Source organism: Polypterus senegalus, chromosome 3 (genome assembly GCF_016835505.1).
Source record: "Polypterus senegalus isolate Bchr_013 chromosome 3, ASM1683550v1, whole genome shotgun sequence".
Lineage (NCBI taxonomy): Eukaryota > Metazoa > Chordata > Cladistia > Polypteriformes > Polypteridae > Polypterus > Polypterus senegalus.
In genome coordinates, this window is record NC_053156.1 from 109552695 (window position 1) to 109575224 (window position 22530).

General features: G+C 36.3%; 1 protein-coding gene across 5 annotated transcripts in view; it reads right to left on the reverse strand.

Annotated features, from left to right (window-relative positions):
- Nucleotides 1-11144: 11144 nt before the first annotated feature.
- The window catches only part of serac1 (serine active site containing 1), a 45964-nt gene continuing 34578 nt past the window's right edge, over nucleotides 11145-22530 (reverse strand). For 2 of the 5 annotated variants that reach the window (XM_039747785.1, XM_039747782.1), the window contains 6 exons: nucleotides 22198-22339; nucleotides 19838-19938; nucleotides 18034-18131; nucleotides 16405-16587; nucleotides 16166-16309; nucleotides 11145-12077 (listed from right to left, as the gene is read on the reverse strand). In XM_039747785.1, coding sequence (XP_039603719.1) covers nucleotides 11941-12077; nucleotides 16166-16309; nucleotides 16405-16587; nucleotides 18034-18131; nucleotides 19838-19938; nucleotides 22198-22339 — 805 coding nt within the window. In that variant the 3' untranslated portion in view covers nucleotides 11145-11940. Of the gene's footprint in view, nucleotides 12078-16165; nucleotides 16310-16404; nucleotides 16588-18033; nucleotides 18132-19837; nucleotides 19939-22197; nucleotides 22340-22530 lie in introns of those variants that run through there. The other 3 variants (XM_039747783.1, XM_039747784.1, XM_039747786.1) reach the window with 2 other exon arrangements.

The window sequence follows — 22530 nt, forward strand, 5'->3', positions numbered from 1 at the left end:
CTGGGTCAAACTTTTCCGTTCTCTTCATTCCCTTAATTGAAACTCTTTGGATTACGCGGACATATCGCACAAACAGTGGCGTCGCTAGGTTTTCCTGTAAAACAGTGTGATATACAAGGGCGGATTAAGACCCTTCACAGGCCTCTGGGCGACGTAATGAATGAAAATCCTTAACTGTGATTTGGTTGTACATTGAACAATACGACTTTAAGCGTTGTAATTTTTACTATTAATGGAGCGCGAACAGTCGATCGTTTCATCAAGGTGAGGGTTAGGGTATACGGTAGTTCTCCTTGGTGATATCAGTCGTTTGCTTGTCACCCCCTCTGATGGTGTCAGCCAGTGCGGTTCGTACCCCATGCAACCCCTTATTGGTGTCGCTGTACACAAGTAAGATTTACCATATGAAACAATAGCCTATGTTTTACAACAGCGAATTTAAAGCAGCTTTGTAAATCGACATAATTACAGTAGTAGTTTGAAAATTATCAGATAACTCCCATGTATAAGGGTGATACAGTGGTAATGAGACATCGGCTTGAGTCTCAGGTTCACCCTGTGTGGAGTTTGCATGTTCTCATTGTATCTGCGTGGGTTTCCTCCAGTTTCCTCCCATAGTCCAAAGACATGCAGGTTAGGTGCATTGGTGATACTAAATTGTCCCTTGTGTGTGGTTGGAGTGTGTGTGTGTGTGTTGGCCCTGTGATGGACTGACACCCTGTCCTGGGTTTGTTTCTACCTTGTTTTTAATTTCTTGTTTTGTCTTTTATTTTTCTTTTTTTCATTATGTAAAGCACTTTGAGCTAACTACTTTTTTGTATGAAAATGTGCTATATAAATAAATGTTGTTGTTGTTGTGTCCTATACCATTAGCTGGGATAGGCTTCAGCGCCCCCTGCAATCCTGTTCAGGATTAAGCAGGTTAGAACATGACTGACTGACTCCATGATTATCTTTGTCAATACACCAGCTTTTCAGTTGATGATTTAGCTGTCATTATTTATAGTGGCTGGACAGTGATATAGTAGTTTTGTATGTTCAATACAATACAGTAAATGTGCAAATAATATTAAGCATAGATTATGTGCTATACAGTAAATGTCTGTCTACCTGACACAAACACTCTGAAAATATTAAGCATAGACTCTATGTAATACGGTAATACCCAATTCCCTGCACCACACCAAACATCCAACCCCACCACAAACATCTAACTCCTCCCCATTCCACTGGCTGGAAGGAGAGGTACAATGGGGTAAGTTCGCTACAGTATCAAACAATGCAATATTGCATAAGTATTGTATTCTAAAGTACTGTATACAGCAATGAGATGCACTATGTTTAGACATATGGGGCTTGTTCTAAATTATGAATGTGACACTTAGTGTTCTGTTATGCGTCCTGTGAGATGCATGCGCAGGAAGTGTGCTACTATAATGATGTAACTATACTGAGGGAATCTTTTGCACTAAAGACAACAGTGGATTTTAGGTTTTGTTTGTTGGTCACATAATTATGAAGGGAGACAGGGTTCATTTCAAATTCTTGTTAATTTAGACATTTTTTCATAAAATGTATTTTTTTATAGTTTAATTATAAGTGAGGTTAAACTAATTGGCCCAATATGTCCCACTGATAGCCTGGAACCCTGTCCACTGAACTCCCAGGACAGGCTAATAATAGGCCCTAATGCAATGGTGCTGAACATCCATGGCCCCCTATTGTACCACAAGAACAAGTGTGGCCCCCCTCTTGTACTTTTGCTTCTATCTTGACAAAGGTGTTTGTTTTTGAACTTACATTTATGAACAAAAGCATATTTGCAAATATGTTATTGCACTGTATTTTTTCTAAAGAATAATATGAAATTATGAAGATATTTCTTGTTGTGTTTTTATCTCTCTATTATGAAAGAAAATCTTAAGACAAGACTATTGCCAAAAGATTTTTTCCAAGTCCCACCCTCCTCTCAACTATTTTCAACCATGCCTATGGTCCTCTCACCTCTCATTCGTGTGAATGCTTTTGTCAGACACAGTTCCTGCACTCTTAGCTCTTATAAATTTTGATGTTTTCCTCACTTTAAGTTACCAATAAAAGAAGATGAATTATGTCAAAATCTTATTGAAGGAGGGTTATCAACAAAAGAAATAAGTACACGGGCAATCCTAGCAAGTCAATCCAAGTGAAACAAATTAACACAAAAATTGTAGATCTGATGTCTGAGTGATGGGTTATGCAATAGGACAAGAGTAGTTGTATTCAGAATTGGTCAAACAATTCTAAAATGTAAAATTTTAACAGGCGACAAGAAAGGTAATGTAGTATGTCTTCTGCGGATAACATTAGACACCAAAGGAGATCTTGATATGCCATTCATATTAAACGTTTACAGTTTCTCGTTAGAATAGCTTTTGCTAAGACAATTAACAAATCACAGGGGCAAATATTCAAAAAAGTAATTTATTTATTAGAGAGAAAGAAGTGATATTCGCTCACAGGCAGTTATACGTTGCCTTGTCAAGATGTAAGTCCAAACACGGTATCAAAATTCAATGCAATATTGACAAAAAGTTAATTCCAAAAATTGTTTTTACTGAAGTTTTACAATAAAAGTGTAAGTTGAAAAGATATTTGCATGTTAATTTCAAAGCCATACAGAACAAAAATGTATAATGCAATGAGTAACTCTAATGCAACATGAAACATAATTTTTTTTCAATTTATTACGTCTTACTATTTTTTACTATGGTTAATTAGTCACTGTAATGTAAAATATTATGCATATGTAACAATTCCCATGAAATTAACAACCTATTTAAATTATACATCCATTTCCCTATAGCGCATAGTGCCCGTCCAGGAGATGATGAGCAAACCGAGCAGGGGCAGAACCCCCTAGTTTAATAAAAGTTATTTTTTACTAGTAGGTTGAGTTCTTAATCTTAACATAAAATGAGTTGGCATTTTGTCAGGGATAAAGATTAACCAGTAATTACCAAAATACAAAATTAAATATTTTGATAACAAAAGCTGCTCACTTGGCTTAAGTATTTCTTCTGAAATGATACCCAAAGTGATTATTTATTTCTGTAAATAAAAAATCAAAAGTCATTTTTACAATACAGAATTAATCACTACAAACTTTTCTTTTCATAACTTAATTACAGAAGCTGCTTTGTTAGTGATCTGGATTCACCAATGGAGCGTTACCATCAGCAGAAGCCACATTTAAGATGAGTGGAAATGCAAATGCTTTTTCTCTCCACATACAACAATCAATTCAGCAGGAATGACAAAAGCATCATGTAGGTTGATATATGCAGTCAGGTAAGTTGTGGTCCAGCCACGACACGTCTGCAGCTTTAAAAATTGAGTGGAGTGTTGGCAGCAGTGTGTATAAAGACAACCTACCATATCCTTTGTGAGTATTATATCTTTGGCATCATGCTAAATCACTGAATTTCTTAATGGCAGTGTGGTGTGTGACCACCTTTTCACTTTTTCTTGTTGAATCATTGCCAGCTACTCATTTCATTCCATCTACTGTGTAGTTGGTGCAGCTTGCTGTTCTGCACAGATTATCTGGAGTGGACACTGGAGATGCACTTTAATGGCAGGTGTAAATGTATATCAGCTTAACTACGGTATATATGTATATGTATATACTGTATATATATATATATGGAGTATGTGAGAAAATGACAGCATTGTCCAACATATGTAACATATTTTGAATAAATGATGAAGCAATCTGATTTAAAAGCAGAAGTTTGACACCCCTTGATATTTTAGTGATTCGAGTATTTGGCTGCAATGTTGTAATTATTTTGAGTCATCTTGTGGTTCCCCTAGAGGTTTACTAAGGCCACGTGGTTGAGGACCCCTACCCTAATGGATTTAGGTACATTAGAGAAAGGATGGGTAGACAGTAGCTTTTTGTATTTCTAAAATAACCAGAATAAATGTTCTTCCATTTCATTTTTAATTTCTTGCTTTTTCTGTTACACAATAGCTCTAAAACAAGTCTTCTGTCATAACTGGGAAGTCTAGAACCAACCCTGGATGGGATTACCAATTCATTGCAGTTTACATTCATATAATGTTTACAGCAGGGAGCAGGAAGCATTAGCCCCATGGATGGATCGGGTTCAATGCTGGGTATTGCACTATAGAAAAGTTTACACTTACTGTGCTGTCTGTAGGAGGAAAACGGGCATGCTGGCAGAGATGGAAGATCAGGAGGCCAGTACAATGACGCATGCAGTTTGGTTGGTGGGACATCAAAATTAATTTGTACCCAGCTGGAATGTCATAAGAAACAGATTGAGGTGAATCGAGGATCGCAATTGGTTCCATCCCTCATACATTGGGCAGCAGTGGTCTTAATATGGTAACCCAATCAGGCACGCGCGTGCATTGTTGCAATGTTACTTTTCTTGGTTGTTTATTAAATCCTCTTTAATAAAACCCTTGTGTGAGTCCAGTGTCCGTGTGTGTGTGTGTGTCTTCTGGAGAAGTGCACATGCGCGGGGCCACACAGCACGTGTTCAGTCTCTTCCTGTGCATTCCCTGTGCAGAGAGAGACAGACAACACACACAGTCGCATGCGAGTCACACACACACAGTCGCATGCGAGTCACACACACACACACACACACGAGTCACACACGAGACAAACAGGCAAGCGCGACAGACAGACAGACAGACAAACACACACACGAGAGACAGACAGACACACAGACACAGAGGCGTGCGCTTAAGAGACACACACAAAGGCGCGCAAGAGAGAGAGACACACACAGGCACGCGCGTGCATTGTTGCAATGTTACTTTTCTTGGTTGTTTATTAAATTACAGATTTTTCAAATGTTCATTTTTTCCCCTGTGCTTAAAACTTATTAAAAAAAGTGTTTTTAGCGAGCGGGTCATAAGGCTATAGCGCAAATTGTTGCAGTGTTAGTTTTCTCTGTTGTTCAAGGTTTTCTTAGTGTTAGTCAATGTTTTTACATTTAGTTTACTATTACGCTGTGCTTTCTATGGTATAGTTAACTATATTTGTGCTTAAAAACTTAAAAAAATATATATTTACATACAGTTCATATGGTCTGGAACGGATTATGGTCGTGAACCGAGGTTCCACTGTATTACTGTCAGACAAAATTACAGGCATTTCACGGAAATACAAACCATTATTACTGAGAGAGAAAATTAAAGGCACACAATACAGTGACGCATATTACAGCCACATACAAGGTCCCTTGCCATTTAATATAGACTGTTCATACAAATGTTTATGCACCACTGTTCTAGTGCCCGTTATTTTAACGGGCTTAATGTCTAGTATATAGATAATTAGTAGAAGAGTAGCATCCTTATATACAATATCATACTGTAAGTCACTACAGATGAGTATAGTGATAAGGTCAGATGGCCAGGATGGAAAAAAAAAACAAAACACAAAAAAAAAAGGTTAAGGTGGAGAAAAAAAAAAAATCTGCACGGGTTCCAATGCCAAAACACTGCCCAGCACCCTCTGGGCATTCTACCTAACTTAAATGTTCTTAAGTCATTCCTCCTAGTTTCCAGACTTCGTCCCAGAGGATTTGATGAAGTGAGTTTTGTGAATAGCCAGGGCACCCACCTTCATTCCCACATCACAGTTAGATGCGTAGTACTTCAGTCAGAACAGGAATGCAGTGAAAAGTAGAGATTAGTAAAGATTAAAAACTGAAGAATATGATAAGTCTATTCTTATAGAACCAACCTATTTTAATGGCAGCCTGCGGGCCACATGCAGCCTTGAAGCAACCTCTGAGTGGCCCAGGCCGTGGTCCTGCCAGAAACACAGAGGAAAAACTGCGAAAACACATTTTGCAAGCCTTCAGAAATTCCTGCATAAGTTCCTACAGTAGTACAGACCATGAATGCAACACTCCCCATAGCCTAGCAACATTCAACCCTCACGTGAGGCATGTCTAGAAGCGGAGGTAGTAGTCTATGATACAGTGATGGTACACACCTCGGCTGTGACAGCTGGTTGTGGCGTCGACTACATATTAAATCAGTGGTCTCAAACTCCAGTCCTGGAGGGCCAAAGTGGCTGCAGGTTTTCATTCTAACTGTTTTCTTAATTACCGAACAGTTTTTGCTGCTAATTAAATCCTTTTTGTTTCATTTTAGTTGACTTGTTTTTTAAGATTTGTTCCTCTGAATTGCTTCATTTCTTTCCTTAAATGGCACCCAAACAGAAATGAAATGAGAAGTGTGTGAGCCAACAGAAGACCAACTAAGTCAGGGCCTCAAACTCCAATCAATTCACTCCAACCAGTTGCTTAATTAGGCACTGATTCGTGTTGTTAATTAAACCAGTTCTTTAATTCCATGGCTTGTTGCAGCTCTCATTGTGCAATAGCATACATTTCTGAAATTGCTGATTTTCTCTTTTTTAAGAACACAAATGTTTTGGGGACTTGAGCAGATCAGCAGTCCTGAGACCCTCATCTTTGCTTATTTTCAGAACCTGTATGATGGACACCATTTGCTGATCATGTTTTGACTCAATTTATATCTCATTATTGTTTGACTGCTAATTAGGGAAAAAGAAACAATTGAGGAGTCTGTGTCTTCAAGAGCAAGTCATTTCAAATTAATTCAAAAGATGTTAATTAGCAGCAAAAACAGGTCACTAATTAAGAAAAGGGTTAGAATGAAAACCTGCAGCCACTGCAGCCCACCAGGACCAGAGTTTGAGACCACCGTATTAAATAATTCTATAAACAATTGTTTGCTGGGTGGTAGTTATATTCCAGTTTCATCAAGTGAGTGTTAATGTGTGTTTTTGCAAACAAATCTAAATGTTACTCAAATGAAAGCCTCATTACTGACAATCACTGTCTCTGCGGTTCTCTTCATGCGATTACCCTCCACTCACAAGCTTCGATACAACATATTCATGGCTGTTGTGAGGATGATGATCAGCCATTGACACTCAAAGCAAAGAACAAATTACGAAGACTGCATTTGATGAAAAATTGCAAAAAGTTTGAAATTTTCTTTAAAACTGTTTGCGGGACTACATAACTTATTATTACAATATTATGCAGTACAGTACACCTATGCAGGAGGCATGACGGTAGCGCCACTGCATGGCAATAAGGAGATCATGGGTTTGCGTCCCAGATCCTCCCTGTGTGGAGTTAGCAAAGTGCTTTGAGTAGTGAGTAAAGCACTATATAAATGTAAAGAAATATTATTATTATACATAACAATCTTTTAATTTAAAATTTTAAAGATCTGTATTTTCACCAAGTAAACAAAACATGTAGTACTAAGACTCTCAGCCTCTATATGCCTTCACAGTACCTCAGACTTGATCCAAACGCAATGTGTGCATACTGCTGGCTTTTTGTTTACAAAAAATGTACTATTAATCACACACACGGCGATTTAAAATGAACCTTCAGTGTGCAGTAGACGTTATATTAATAATGTGTGTTTGTGCATTGATAGCTTTGATATCATTGATAGTTATTTTTTATTCTGTAAAATAGACTTTAGGATGTACCTTGGTCATGTATGACCGAAATATTTATTTTATTTCAAAAGTGAAACAAATGTTATTGGCAATACTGTGAACTGTTTTTTATTTTTTACCCAATTTGAGATGCGCCTAGGTCAGAGATGACCAAAATGTTTATTTTTTTAAGTCTAAAATGGAAAAAAGTGTTACTACTATCTCAGATTCTGTTCAATTATAGGTTTTTATTGTTTTTATATGCACTTTCAGATGTGACCAAACTTAAAAGGGAAACAATGAATAAACTTTATTTGATTTTCAATACTGTACATTCTTTTGTGTTGGTTTAAAATTTGTTATTACCGGCTGCTGAAAATGTCTGGCCCAGCTACATTTCTTGCTTTGAGAATCTGGCCCAACAGAATTTGTAACTGAACAGCGCTGCTTTAGAGTATATTGTGATTGCAACTATAGTAACACAGAGCTATGAAAAAGCCAAATTGAAAAAGTGGGCTTTTACCAGTTTTCTACTTGATCCATAGTATTAGCCAGGTATAGCTGTATTGGTAAAGTGTTCCAGATTTTTGGTGCATAATTGCAAAAACCCACCTTACCACCTCTTTTATACTTACAGTAGCTCTTGGAATAATAATAAGCAGGTCGCCATTAGAGGATCTAAGGTTATGACTTGGAGTGTAGGGGTACAGGCATCCCAAAATATAGGACAGAGCAAGATTATTTAAGGTTTTAATAATGAGAATTCTTTATATTGGTGCCACCAATGTGTAGCATCCACCTGCATGATACGCTGGCTGCCATTTTTGCACCAGTATGCTCACCACTCATTAGCTGTTAGATGGTGAACGGTGAGCGGCAGATAGCCAATTAGAGACTGGGGAGGGCCGCAGGGTGGTTGGGCTCTCCCTTAGAGACAGACATCTGGGAACGGCTCAGAGTTGAGCTGCTGACAGTCTGCACCATGATGTAGTACTGTATAAGTAGATAAAGGAACTAGAATGAGAAAATGACATTCATCGATTTGTCACTAGTGGAACAATAGTGGAACAATGTGGCTTTTTCTTTTTATTGGACTAATCTTTTAAATAACTGAGAACGTTTTAAACACTTTGAGTCTGTGCTTCACAGTTGCTGCCTGGTATCACGTTCACCCACATGTAAGAACAGACTTTTAAATGCCTTTAACTGAAGCCGATTCTTGCAAAACATCAATGGATTCTGAATTGAAGGGTTGATGATGTTCAGTTTTCTAAACAACCTAAAATACATTCTTGATTTTAAAACTGTTGTGTTGGCCACTGTCTTAGATGCATCGTGGCCTGAGTCTGTGAAGTTAAGTTCTAGTAACAGTGCATCTGATGGTGGGTAAAGTTGTTATGTTTTTCATGTTTATCCTGGTAGGTAACCTAGTTAGGGCAAGAATAAAGCAAAGTGATGCATTCTCAAGAGTCTTACTTGGCCTTGTCCTCTGAAAAACCTGGGCCAGTTTTCTTGTGATATCAAATCCACTGTTATTTACACATTAAACTGGTTTGTGCTTTCTATTAATTCAAATGAAGATGTATATTTTTTAGGGCTGTCAAAGGTAAAATGTTAATGCATGTGATTAATTTCAAAAGTATAATATATTATTAGACATACTGTATATAAAACGAAAGACCTGTGCCTCCATGTGTGTATGGAGCAGTCTGCTCTACTCATGCTCAGCCACAGCCACTAGATGGCGCATGCATAAACTTTTACATTTTTTCATTGCTTAAATGCACCTTTGTTCTCACTACGAGTGTGTGTGTGTGTGTATGGAGCAGTCCATTCTGCTCACACTCATCCACAGTCATGAGAGTTGGTCTGAATTCTACATTAGATATAGAAGCTTATACAAGTATGACTTACATGCATACACTTTTACATTTTTTCTGCACTTGCATGAACCTCACTTCTCCTGCAAACCAAGCAGACAAACTCAGCTTTGTGGTACATGAGTGTTGTATGTTCACACACACACACACATATATATATACATACATAGAACAGAGAGAGAGAGAGAAAGAGAGAGAGAGAGAGAGAGATTACATATTTGTCAAAGTAGCAACCTTTTTCTGATATAACAACCAAACTGTGGTAGCCCTTTTGATAAGAATTCAAGTCAACAACAACCATCACACTTCCTCGTCCATGTTTGACAGCTGGTGTCATACATTAAGGAGCCATTCCTTTATCAACTCAACAGTGTTCAAACACCCTTTATGATGAACGTAGGATTTCAAATGTCAATTCATCGGTCCATAAGACTTTCTTGCAGTCTACAGTAGTACACAGCCAGTATTTCAAGGCCCTATTTTGTCCTTTAAGAAATGGCTTTCTTACTGCTGCTCACCCTGTCAGACCTGCAGCACAAAGTCTCCTCTTCACAGTAAAAACTGAGACTTGCTTTTTTTGACCACTGTTAAGCTGTGCTTTAAGCTGTTGCACTGTGAGGTGCCTGTCACACAAACTGGTGACCATCAGAAACTTGTCTCCCGATTGGCTTGAGACTTTGGGTCTGCCAGATCTCTTCCAGTTTCAAATTGCCTTTGGATTGTGTAGGACACCATAATCTCTGATAGCTTGTGTTTTATTGCAGTTTGTTAGTGAAATACCTACACTTCCAAGGGTCTCACTCCACTTTTAATTGCGGTGTTCTTGCCATCGTCACTGGAATGTACAACTTTGTACAGTGTGATATTGTCCAAGTAGTACTTCAGAGGGTCTAGTAACACTGTCTGTTGCTTTAAGGCAGACAAAGAGTTTTTAAGAAATCAACAGAAGTTGAGACACCTGTGCAAATTGTTTGCTTCAACTTACAAGGCTTATTATACTTTATTTGTTGCAGAACATCTTAAGGCCCATTTGTAATATTCTGAAATTTCAGTTTATGTTAACCTAAACTTTACATTTAAACCTCTGGCATTTTACTGCTTACCGTTTCATCATTTGAGGTCATGCATTTCATTTCAACTGATTAAATTTGAAGAAAAACAGGAAAACCTGAGATGTTGTAAAATGTCTGACTGGTAGTGTGCGAGTAGAGTGGTTGCCCATAGATAGATATTTTCTCCTGTATCAATCTCTATATCTATCTATGTATCTATCTATCTACAGTCATATGAAAAAGTTTGGGAACCCCTCTCAGCCTGCATAATAATTTACTTTCAACAAAAAAGATAACAGTGGTATGTCTTTCATTTCCTAGGAACATCTGAGTACTGGGGTGTTTTCCGAACAAAGATTTTTAGTGAAGCAGTATTTCGTTGTATCAAATTAAATCAAATGTGAAAAACTGGCTGTGCAAAAATGTGAGTCCCCTTGTAATTTTGCTGATTTGAATACATGTAACTGCTCAATACGGATTACTTGCAACACCAAATTGTTTGGATTAGCTCGTTAAGCCTTGAACTTCATAGACAGGTGTGTCCAATCCTGAGAAAAGGTATTTAAGGTGTCAATTTACAAGTTGTAATGGAGTGGTAATAAACTATTCATGTTTGTCCAAGCAGCACAATTCCCATCTAGTCATCCTGATACATTTGCTTTTTGTTTATTGTTAAAATAAACTAATGCCTTAACACACTTTTCATTTTACTTTATTTGAATAAATTAAAAATAAAGTATATGACTCAGTAAAACTATACATCTCAGTATGGCATTGATCCCATTGTGCAATTCACCAACCTGGAAAATGTTTTCATCAATTATCATTATTATTATTATTATTTTAAATAATTTGCTATAAAATCAATAAACTGCACTTGAAAGCATACATTAAGAAGACTAAGGATTAAGCACATCTTGGAATAAACAGGTAGCAGCACCAAGACACATAACTTGCTTTAGTGCATCAGCTAAATAATTGCAAGGTAATTTTGAAAATGTAATTTTATACAAAGAAATAGGACAATTTAATATAAGTTCTGACAAGTGATCAGAGAAAGCAGTGTATTCATGATTTTAAGATTAACAGGAAACGTATGCAATCAGACTCTACATTTGGCAGCCAGAGAAAAAGAGTTAAGCAAGGACTGGGTAGGCACATTAAGGAAACAAGCTTTCCAGAATCTCTCCGGGACATTTTCACAACTTTTTTTTTTAGCCTTTTTGATACAAAGATTTGCCAAAATATTTAATCAATCCCCATTCTAAGGATAGGGTTGTTTGCCAGCACATTTAAATCAGCCATTTTTTTTTTTTAAGGTATACTATTGTCATACCTGAAATCTGTTTCTTTCTAGCACTGGTAACTAAAATGATGCAAACTTATGATGGATAGGAAACACTATGAATTTATAAAAATAAAAAAAAAAAGTGTAAAAACACAATATTGCAATAGGGATTAAAATAAGAACTAAGTAATAAACTCCGTATTTCTAACGACTAAGTTCACTTGCAAGTGCATCTCTAATAAACTGTAAACTGCGTTTATAAAGAAATGAGTCTTTATTCTGCGGTTTGCAGATGTTCAGATGGTCAACGTCCACTTTAATTAAGTCTCCATATCCCAAATCTGAAATATAAAAGAAAAAAATGTCAGAAAAAAGTATGTGTTTTTTGGATTTACAGGTTTGACCTGTACATTTAAAAACATAATGCAGTCAATCCCTTATCAGCTTTAACTGATAAGTGTAATACAGGATACTGCAAAGTTAGTCCTGGAGGGCCACAGTGGCTGCAGGTTTTTGTTCCAACCCAATTTCTTAATGAGAATTCTTGCAGTTGCAGCACTTATTGCTCATTTTCACACTTTATTTTAGTTGTCTCGCTTGTTTACACTCCCCAACCTTAACTAATTTTAATTGTCAACAGCCACATTCACTGCTTTTAAATGCTCCTTATTAACAATAAGATGCAAATGACAAAAGAGCCAACAGTTCACATCTGACTTGTTTCCACTTCCATCTGTATGTATATTATTTGGACTATCTGGTTTAACAAAACACTTGGAAGGAAACTGAAGAGAAAAAAGAACTGAGAATTACTCATCTGCTTCAGGCTACAAATCACTTGGATGATCTGATTGGAAAGGAAAAGAAAATTTCTACAAAATAATTATCTGACATGGTGGAATGAAAACACCAACAAGCCGTACAATTAAATATGATCAGTTATTGGCAAGAACTGGTTTCTAATGAAGCAAAACCCTGCAGCCACTACAGCCCTCCAGGACCAACTTTGCACACTCCGTTGTAATGAAAGCCAAAACAAACTTAATGCAATTGTGAATACATTAAAGATTATTAGCATAGGCTACTGCAGCCTATACATTTAAAATGTGATGGTTTATCTATTCACAATAAGCTGCATATATGCATTTTTTAAAATATCTACATTTTTTATAGACGTATTTCTGGATCTGGGGGGTTTTCCACAGAGCTCTCTTTAGTAAGTTAGCCTTGCTGGGTTTATCGGAGCCAGATCCACCAAAAGAATTGGGGCAAGTCACACTTGGTAACTGAGGCAAGTAAGTGTCAACTGTTAGTCTGGTCTGTGCCAAGCTAAGGATGAAACTCAGTGGAGTGTTGTGGATTGAGAGCTCATGAAATTCCTGTTCGATGTGAAACAAAACCTCAGGGAAAGGTGCCAGGGACTTTATGCTGAACTCTCATTTAAATTAACTTTACATGTTCACTACAAAATGGTAAAGTATTATAACTTAAATGATCCATTGATAATAAACAAAATTTAACCTCCTTAAATGTTCCATTTACTCATGTTATGTGTAACAGAAACATGTAAATATTAAAATGTTAACATAAATACAGTAGGTATGTCGAGGGTCCGCTTTAGTGATGCAAATTTTGTATGTGTCCTTTTTAAAACGGCCTCCAACAAACAGCCCAACATCACAATCACAATACGGACATTAGCAGTGTGTTTCTTTGTGCAGTTTCCATATTATATATCTTTGCTGTCGCTTAAGCATGGGTAGGTAGATTTTTCCGTGCCTGAACTGCAATGAATCCCTTGTGTTATTGTAGGCTACCACAGTATAAGGCTTAGTGACTTCCACATGTCCCCTTAAACGAACACTGACAGCTGCTCGATTGTGAACAGGTCTTAGGGGGCTTGTCCTTCCAAGGGATTACAATCATTTTGCTTTTTTTTGCCACAAAGCTACTTGCACCATGGAGAAGTTTCACAGGTTTGAATTCACCAGTAGTTCAGCCGCACAGTGCCATATGCATCAATTTTACTATTTATGTTGATGTCTGATGACCATTCACATTGCCGTCGCTATCACTCAATTCATTTCAGTTTGTTCTCAACTTGTCTTTATAGCTTCTCACTTATATGCCATTGTGTTTTGCTTGAAGGCTTCACCCCGCTCATGAATACTGATGACTTAAGAGTGGCAAAACACACATAAATTCAAATCACACTAGGTGGTCAAAGCCAAGGAAGTTAAATTATTTTATTTGCTGCCACCTTTTTTTGTCAGTGACAGGATTTTGTAGCATATTTAATGTTGCTGCATTTTTAGACTATTGTTTAAATTAATCTAATCTTTGTTGCAAAGTGGTAAAATATTTAAAAACTACACTGTATTAAAAATAAGAATTAATAATTAATATATCCCATTTAAATTGTTATGCCATTCTTTCCCTTTGCAATTTATGCTTTGTTGTCAACAAGGAATAAAAATATATGGTTAAAAAAAGGGGTGTTCAGTAATGTTAAATGTTAAAATTGTCGCAAAACTGAACCAATTCTAAGTCTGTAAACCTCTAACACGATGTTTATAGTAATGTACAAGTAAATACGGCACACTTCAAGATCTTCCAGGATCAGACCTAGTGTGCTCCCGTCCTTGGGTAACATATATTAAATTGATTGAATTGCACACCTCAATATAGTTCAACTGACTTGACCTCTTTATAATTTTGATACATACTGGTTGTTTTTTGTACTAAAAAGAAAATACAAAATGTTTTGTAATTGAGGATAAGTCAAATAGAAACACTCATTACAAAAACTCTCAAGAATGATTTTCATTCATATATGTTTGTAGTTACACTCAATACAAAAATGTCAAGTGTGGTAAGTGAATCTCTGTAAAGTGCACTTATCCAAAGTCATATCATTGACACTAGAAGAGGTTATTTAGGCTTCCCAAATGTCACAGGCACAACAGACTGTGCTCATGTGCAAATAAGAACTGCACCATGCTAATTAAAGAATAAATATGTAAAAATACAAACCATTCAAAGCAGCAACACACAGGTCTGTCCTTTTAAAGGAGTCACACATTCTGCTGAAGGCAAACCCCTTCAGCGGGAGCAACTTTGGAGAATCGCAGGTGACAGAAGCTTCAGCTTTCTTTTTGGTTGCTAAATGTGTTATATACATTTGCATAAACTAAATGTACTGTTCCAGTAATTCTGAAGTTAGTTATGTTCTTGTTTATGATTTTCAATTAATGCCAAATGAGCTTCATATCGCTATTGAATACTTTCTTGTTTTAAGTGTTTAAAGTATGATGTTCATAAACCAGTATAATTATAATCAAACTGGGCAAATTAAATGAAACTTAACATTTTTTTTAAATAATCCCATTAATATTTAATTATGCAATACACAAATTCAGAACCGTAATGTACTTTGACATTGGTCTGCTATGGATTGCTCACTTTCTTCATACAGGATGCATTTCTTCTTTGTGTTATTACAGATTAACTATTATTTCTTGATCAACTGGTAAAAAGACCACCACTGTCTGTTACACTCAAAACATTTTCAACCTCTCTCATAATACATCATGCCTCCCATCATTTTCACGTTTAAAGTTGTAGTTACTCAGTCAGGTAACTCTGTCTTATTCAAACAAGGTTTACTCAGCTAAGTTCAATTTCATAAGCATGCTTTGTGGAATATACACCCTGATTACAACAACATTATAGGTTTGGAAGAAGACAGAACTTATGCAAGACTGTTGGGTAAAAGGTAAGGTCCACCACATGGGACACACACCCACACTTGTTCATAATACAGGCGGAGTGGTGGCTCTGAGGCTAAGGATCTGCGTTGGTATCCCAAAGGCTGCTGGTTGGAATCTCCATCACTGCCAAAAAGAGATCCTACTCTGCTTGAGCAGGGCCCTTAACCTTCAATTACTCCAGGGGCACTGTACAATTGAAATACCCAAGGGGTATACGAAAAGTAATAAATTCCTAATTCCAAATTCCTAATACGAGAAATTGTATAAGGTGAAATAAAGAACCAAAAAAATAATACAGGGTATAATAATAAATAAATAATAATACAGGGTATGAATGTGAATGTGGAGTAGTGACTAAGGCACTGGCCTTTAAAGCTCAAGGTTGCTGGTTCATTATACACCTAAAACTCGGCACTTAACCAGTCTGTGTTCCTGTTATAAAAATACATGTACACAATTCTACTATGCCTCTGTATTTGTGAAGTGCCTCAGGCTGTCCTTTCACTTTAGCTGCTTTATTTGTGTATTTTTACTCCAATTAATAAATAGTGGGCTAGTTTGCATATACAGGTCACGTTTATACATGATGATTCTGAAAAAGGTCCAAAGTAATAGCAAAAATTACAATTATTTTAAAGAAAGCAAAGAATATGTAATACCTGCAGACTGAACAGGCACAACATTCATTTTTACCATAGTGCCTATATTTGTTGGCAATGTTTCTGCAAAGCTTAGTACTTTTAAGTCCTTCTCCTTTGCCACAGTCAGAAAATCATCATTTAGTTCATGAAGGGAAGGAGAGCCTGCAAGAGTTACAGACACAACTTAGAAACTGTATGTACAGTATTTTCAATATAATACAACATTCAAGTCTGATGGTACATGGTATGGGCCTTACCCTTAATGAGCTCTTTTACTTCTACTGATGGGAAAAGTATATATTTAACATTAACTGAGTATTCCGCCATAAAGGAGCCATGGTGGGGAACGCTGTAGAATATTATTCCTCGAGTATTATTTAGCAAAGTTTGTAGCTCTGGGTCTTTTGCTGCATCTAGGAGCATCTTTTTTACAAGTAAACCTATAAATAAAAAAAAAATTAAAAAAAAGTCAGTCACTGAAGACGATACAAAGATTCTAAACTGTTCTAGGCAACCTTTTAATCTTTTTTCTGCTTTCTTACACATTACAGGCTAAGAAACATACATTGCTTTTTTTGAGCTAGGGCTACAAGTAACAGGCTGATGAGCCAACATATTTTTAAGTTGGGTGGCACTTACTGGCAAACAGACAAAGCCAAAAATGATTTTAGTAAAGTAATTAAAATGATTTGGGTGGTACAAAATAGAAACTATGTTCTCTGATTTAGATTTAAAAGACTGAAGATAAAAATCATAGCACTTTTCATAAATTAATTCAATTACAGTTTTGAGAGCAAACTGATAAACGAAGTGAACTGTTGTTACGTCCTTCATAAAATGTACTTTGTAGGTAGTATCTTACATAATTTTGATTAATTTTAATTCCTTCTTGTTAAATAAAGGCTATATATAATGCATATACTATATCCAGTGTCAATAAAATGCATTCACCCCAAGGTTTCACATTTTATTATTATACCACATTGAATCACAGTATAGATTATTTTATTTTTGACACAGATTGTCAAATGTGAAGTGAAAACAGATCTCTCCAGAGTGGTCTAAATTAATTAAAAATATAAAACACAAAAGAAAAGATAATTTTTGCATGAATATTTTTTACAGGGACTGTAGCTGGTAGTCTAGATACTCTAGGTCACACCAGACATAGTTTTTGTTGATTTACATTAACTAATAAAAATTAAAAAAAAAGAAGAATATTAAGTAATTACTTCAGCAATATTTGATTGCGTTTTGACTTGTAGAAGACTTCTAATCATGCATCCTGTAATATCTTGTGTAAGGCAATATACAAAACTATAGGGTTCTGGTGCTAATCCCACATAGGCTATTTGGTACTTGTATTTGCACATCAAAAATTGGATTCATTGAGTCAAGTGGATTTCAAGTGGCCACAGGACCCCAGTAGATGTGCCTCTAGTCTCAAGCCTTGTTTCTCAATTTCATGAACACAAGATTAACATGCTGGTAGTCATGGAAGTCAGCCCTTGATAAAATACACCTTTCCTTAATTTCTACAAGACGTGGTCTAACTAAATTCAGCACTATATGTTGAAGTCTTTTTGGACCACTCTGTATCTGTCTAGGCTATAACTGTAACTGGAAGTGATGTTGTCAAGCACTACTTTCACTGAGCTGCATAGTAACTCAGATGTTGGAATATGATATATCAATAGGTCACAATCTGTAAACAGCTATTCATACTCTTAACTGTACTGACAAAAACATGGATATGAACATGTGTTTAGCTAACAGAAATATTTACATTTCAAATACAGGTTTCAATAACTGTGTATTTTTCTTTGAAGAAGTCTATAAACCTTATAATCGTTTAAAAAAAAATGTATAAACATTTTTTTTTTTACCTCCCATACTATGTGCCACCCATACTAACGGTTTATCTCCAACACCTGCTGCCTTTAACTTTTTGAGCAACTCTTGACTCCTGTAAGCCAATGACTTCCTGAAATACAAAATAAATACGAAGCACCTCAAATTAAAGAACTGATAGGTTCCCTTTATAAAAAAGTATTTAAATGCTGAATATACTTCATACATATAATAAAAAAAATAAATACGATAAATAATAAACAAAATAAAACCTTTCTAGAGTCAGGTTGCATTTGATGATCTGAGAAAGATACAAAGTAATAGTACACTCTTCTTCTCTTATGCAGAATATTTCAGGGAATTAGATAAAAGACTTACACATAAACATTAAACCACTACTCATGATGTTTAGATTTGCACAGAATGTCACGCTAACTGTACAGAAATACAATTATATACAAGTTAGAATCTGCACTATAACGCAAGCACTTCTTTTGGAACTCATCACGTATTCCCCTTTCACATTTTGTCTTTATGTAGTTACATTTTACATGTCTACAATCCAGCCACGTACTCATGTCTGAATTTTACAATGAATTCTTAAAATCATAAAAACTACTGTAATAACAGTGTGTGGAGAATGATTGGTACAGAAGAAGTACAAAAAATGCTTTAAATATAAACAGAACTAAAAAAAAAAACTTAAAAAGTTTTTAATCTTCTTGTATTAAACTTATCCAAGACTAAGAATGTAATAGCCCTGTCACTTTTTGTAGATGGATAAAATAAGAAATCAAAGTTAAGTTAAAAACTTATTGTCATGTGTACAAAGTACAAAAATACTTACTTGTATAGCTCCTCAGAATTGCACAGCCATTCACAACCAACAAAGAGTAAAAGCAACAACTTCTTTTCTTTTGAAAACATTTAAACTAAGCATATGAGAAGTGTGAAAGTGCAGTGTGTGTGTAGTGCTGTTTATAAGACTCCAGCTACAATTCATGTAAACTCACTTAAAAAAACAACAAAAAACAAAGCTCTGTTGAATATAAATCTAGGGGCTTTATGCTCAGCCTATATAATACACTAGTGAAATCGTATCTGGAGTACTGTGTGCAAATCTGATCTCCATGCCACACGAAACACACAGCAGCACATGAAGTTGCACACAGAGCAACCAAGAACATCCCAGGACATAAGGATGTGTCCTGCTCTGACAGACTCAGAATTAAACGAGTCGAGGAGACTGTGTGGAGACCTCATTCACATCTTTAAAACTCTCAAATGCATAGATAAAGTAGATCCAGGAGTATTCTTTCAACAAGTCAGAGTATCACATACTCAAGGACACCAGTGGAAATTATGGGGATGTGGATTTAGGACTGAAGCCAGGCAGCACTTCTTTATGCAAAGAATTGCTGAAATCTGGAACAAACTACTGAGGCTTGTAGCTGAAGCAGAAACTTTTACAACCTTCATTAAGTAACTAAATGAGATATTGGTACAGTTTACCTATTAGCTAAACAAATAAGCTTGATGGACTAAATTGTCTCCTTTCATTTGTAAAATTTCTTATGTTCTCTCAAAGATGCAAGTAACCAAATCCAAACAGTTAGTGTCTGAGCATGAGGGAGGCACTTGCTCTGCCTAATAATACTGGACACTTACAAGCTACTTGGAATTTTTTATAGGCAATGTTTCCTTTCAGTTGCCAGAGATCATCATTGTTAACTGTTTTTCCTATTTATAAGTCAGCCAATTTATTTAGAGGCAAAATCTGGCTACTTTATTTTCATACAAAGTAATCTTTATTTATCGATGTTTCACTGCATACAATACCTTTGATTTTCAGCAGGACATTTAGCTCTCCAGTCGCTTAGATGAGTGTCATATTCAACAGACAAGACTCTTAAATTTGGGCAGTCTGCTGCTAGCCATGTCTAAGAAAATAAAAATAATCATGAGCAAGTGACAAACTAATAGTGATTCTAAAAACAAGTGTATTGATAAGGAATCATACACTGAGTGGTCAATGAACTAAGCAAGCCCACCTAACAGAAAGATGCTCCTCTTTTTATATATTGAGTATCCTGAAATAGTTGGTGTATAGACTAAGTGCTGCCCCAGGTTGAGTCTAATGTGCCATATATTTATAAACTTACTATGTGGGTCACCACATGAAATTACCTTTTCTATCTCAATTTAGCAAATGCTAACTTTAAGGATCTAGTGATTGTGAATGCCAGCTCAATACAAAGAATTCAATATCATGTTTCTCAACCTATTCCAGGCCTTTCCAAGCCCTGTTCAAGGTGCACTATTCTCTAGGAAATGCCATGTTAAAGAGTAGTCTACAAACACCAGATCAGCAAGCAAGCATTACTTTACCCATCCCAAAAGACCTATCGTGTACCACAAAAACACTTTATTAAAAAACAGTCAGCCAGGAAAGTGCAAGAAGGTATGCAAAAACTAAAGATGAAAAAAGATGTTACAAAACTATGAGCTAAGAAATGAATACAGTAATCCCTCGCTATATATCACACTTCAACTTTCATGACTTCACTCTATCGCGGATTTTATATGTAAGCATATCTAAATATATAACGCGAATTTTTCACTGCTTCGCGGGTTCTGCAGACAATGGGTCTTTTTACTTCCAGTACATGCTTCCTCAGTTGGCATGCCCAGTTGATTTCATACAAGGGACGCTATTGGCAGATGGCTGAGAAGCTAACTAATCAGAGCACGCAGTTAAGTTCCTGTGTGCGGACTGCCTCAGCGACTGAGCGCCGAATTCGATTCTGTGGCGTTAACCAGGAAGTCTTGTCTCGCTCATTCAGCATCAACGTGTTTCGCTGTGTAAAGAGTTAACTTTTGTGCTCTTTTGTGTTTATCTTTGTGCGTAGTCAAGCCCTTCGTTATGGCTCCAAAACGATCTGTTCCTACTACTGCTTCATGGGCCGTGCTACACCGCTGTATGACGCCATTACAGCATCAATGAGTCCACGATTCTTTTTATTTAAAAAGGAGGAAAAGAATATATGATCTACAGCCGCAGTGTCCTTTTAACCAGGGTGCAAAACAAGTTGTAAGTGAATGTAATAAGGCGGTATTCCGGATGACATCTGCTTTATGGATTTGGATTGAAGACTGCCGGAAGAAGAACAACGGCGGTGCTACACAGTTGCCTGAAGAGGCTCCTTTAGAAGGGCTGTAATGATCTCCTTTGTTGTGCAATAAAATTTAACTCATCATTATCGGACAAGTCGTCGTGTCATTGTTGGTGAGTAACCATAATTAATTAATTTTCTACTTACAGTACTTAGTACATGTACGTACGTTTAGTGTCACTGTACAAACATTTACTGTATACAATTTTTTCTTGCATTGTACGTATTTATTGCTGGTGGGTTGTCTATCGTAATGTCTAACATATGTGATATTGGAGACGCTCGATATCTTTAATATAATATTTAGATTTTACTGTATATAAACAGTGTGTTTACATACATAATTTCAATGAATCTTACCTAATATCTAAGAGAATACAAAGGCTTTATGCTGTATAACTATGCAGGGAATATTTATAAACAGTGTGGGCGAGTTTATAAGGGCTTAAAATATATAAAAATAACCATACAAAAACATATGGTTTCTACTTCGCAGATTTTCACCTATCGCGGGGGGTTCTGGAACGCAACCCCCGCGATCGAGGAGGGATTACTGTACATCAAGCCAAAAAATTATACTGCTAACTTACTTGCTCCAATGAATCAGAAAAACATCAGATCAACCTTATTCTAAAAGATTATAAAAAAAAAATATCAAGCAATGACTTAAACAAAACAATGTAACCAATTAAGCAGAAAATTAATAAATCTGCCATAAAGAGGTAGCTGCCACAACACAAATGATTTTATGTCCTGTAAATATTTACTATAGCTCCTATTTCTGGTTGATCCTCATAACAATGTGGTGGTGAAAAGGAGTGTTAGAAATCCCGTTGTTGATAAGCACACACAAACACACATCAAGTTAGTGTTTAAGTATAACTAGACACTCTCTAATTTTACAAACAAACCAAAAAAAAAAAGAATTAACATTTTGGTTGTGCTTACGGAACTTCACTCGGTTATAATAGTGTGTATCATTGCATTTGTACCAACTCTTTACAATTTCCATTGTGTGACCATTACCTTTGGCCAGCAGTCTGTGTAGTCCTCTTTCTCACCTGCAGCTTTCCCATTTTGTACTACATCTAGGTCTTGCTGTCGCCATGTCTTAAAGGCTGCTCCCAACAGACCATGTATGAAAAGGACATCAGCTTTGATTTTCTGGCTGAAAGGTGAGGGTGGGAAAACACAGCATTTAATATTTTATTGACCATCTATCAATCATTACATCCACTTTAAACCCTTTTGATTTAGGTTGTGGGGGATGAAGCCTAAACTTATGCCTCTCTGGCATAAGCCAAGAATAGCTTGGGATGAGGTGCCAGTCCACCTGAAGAACACACTGATAAACACAGC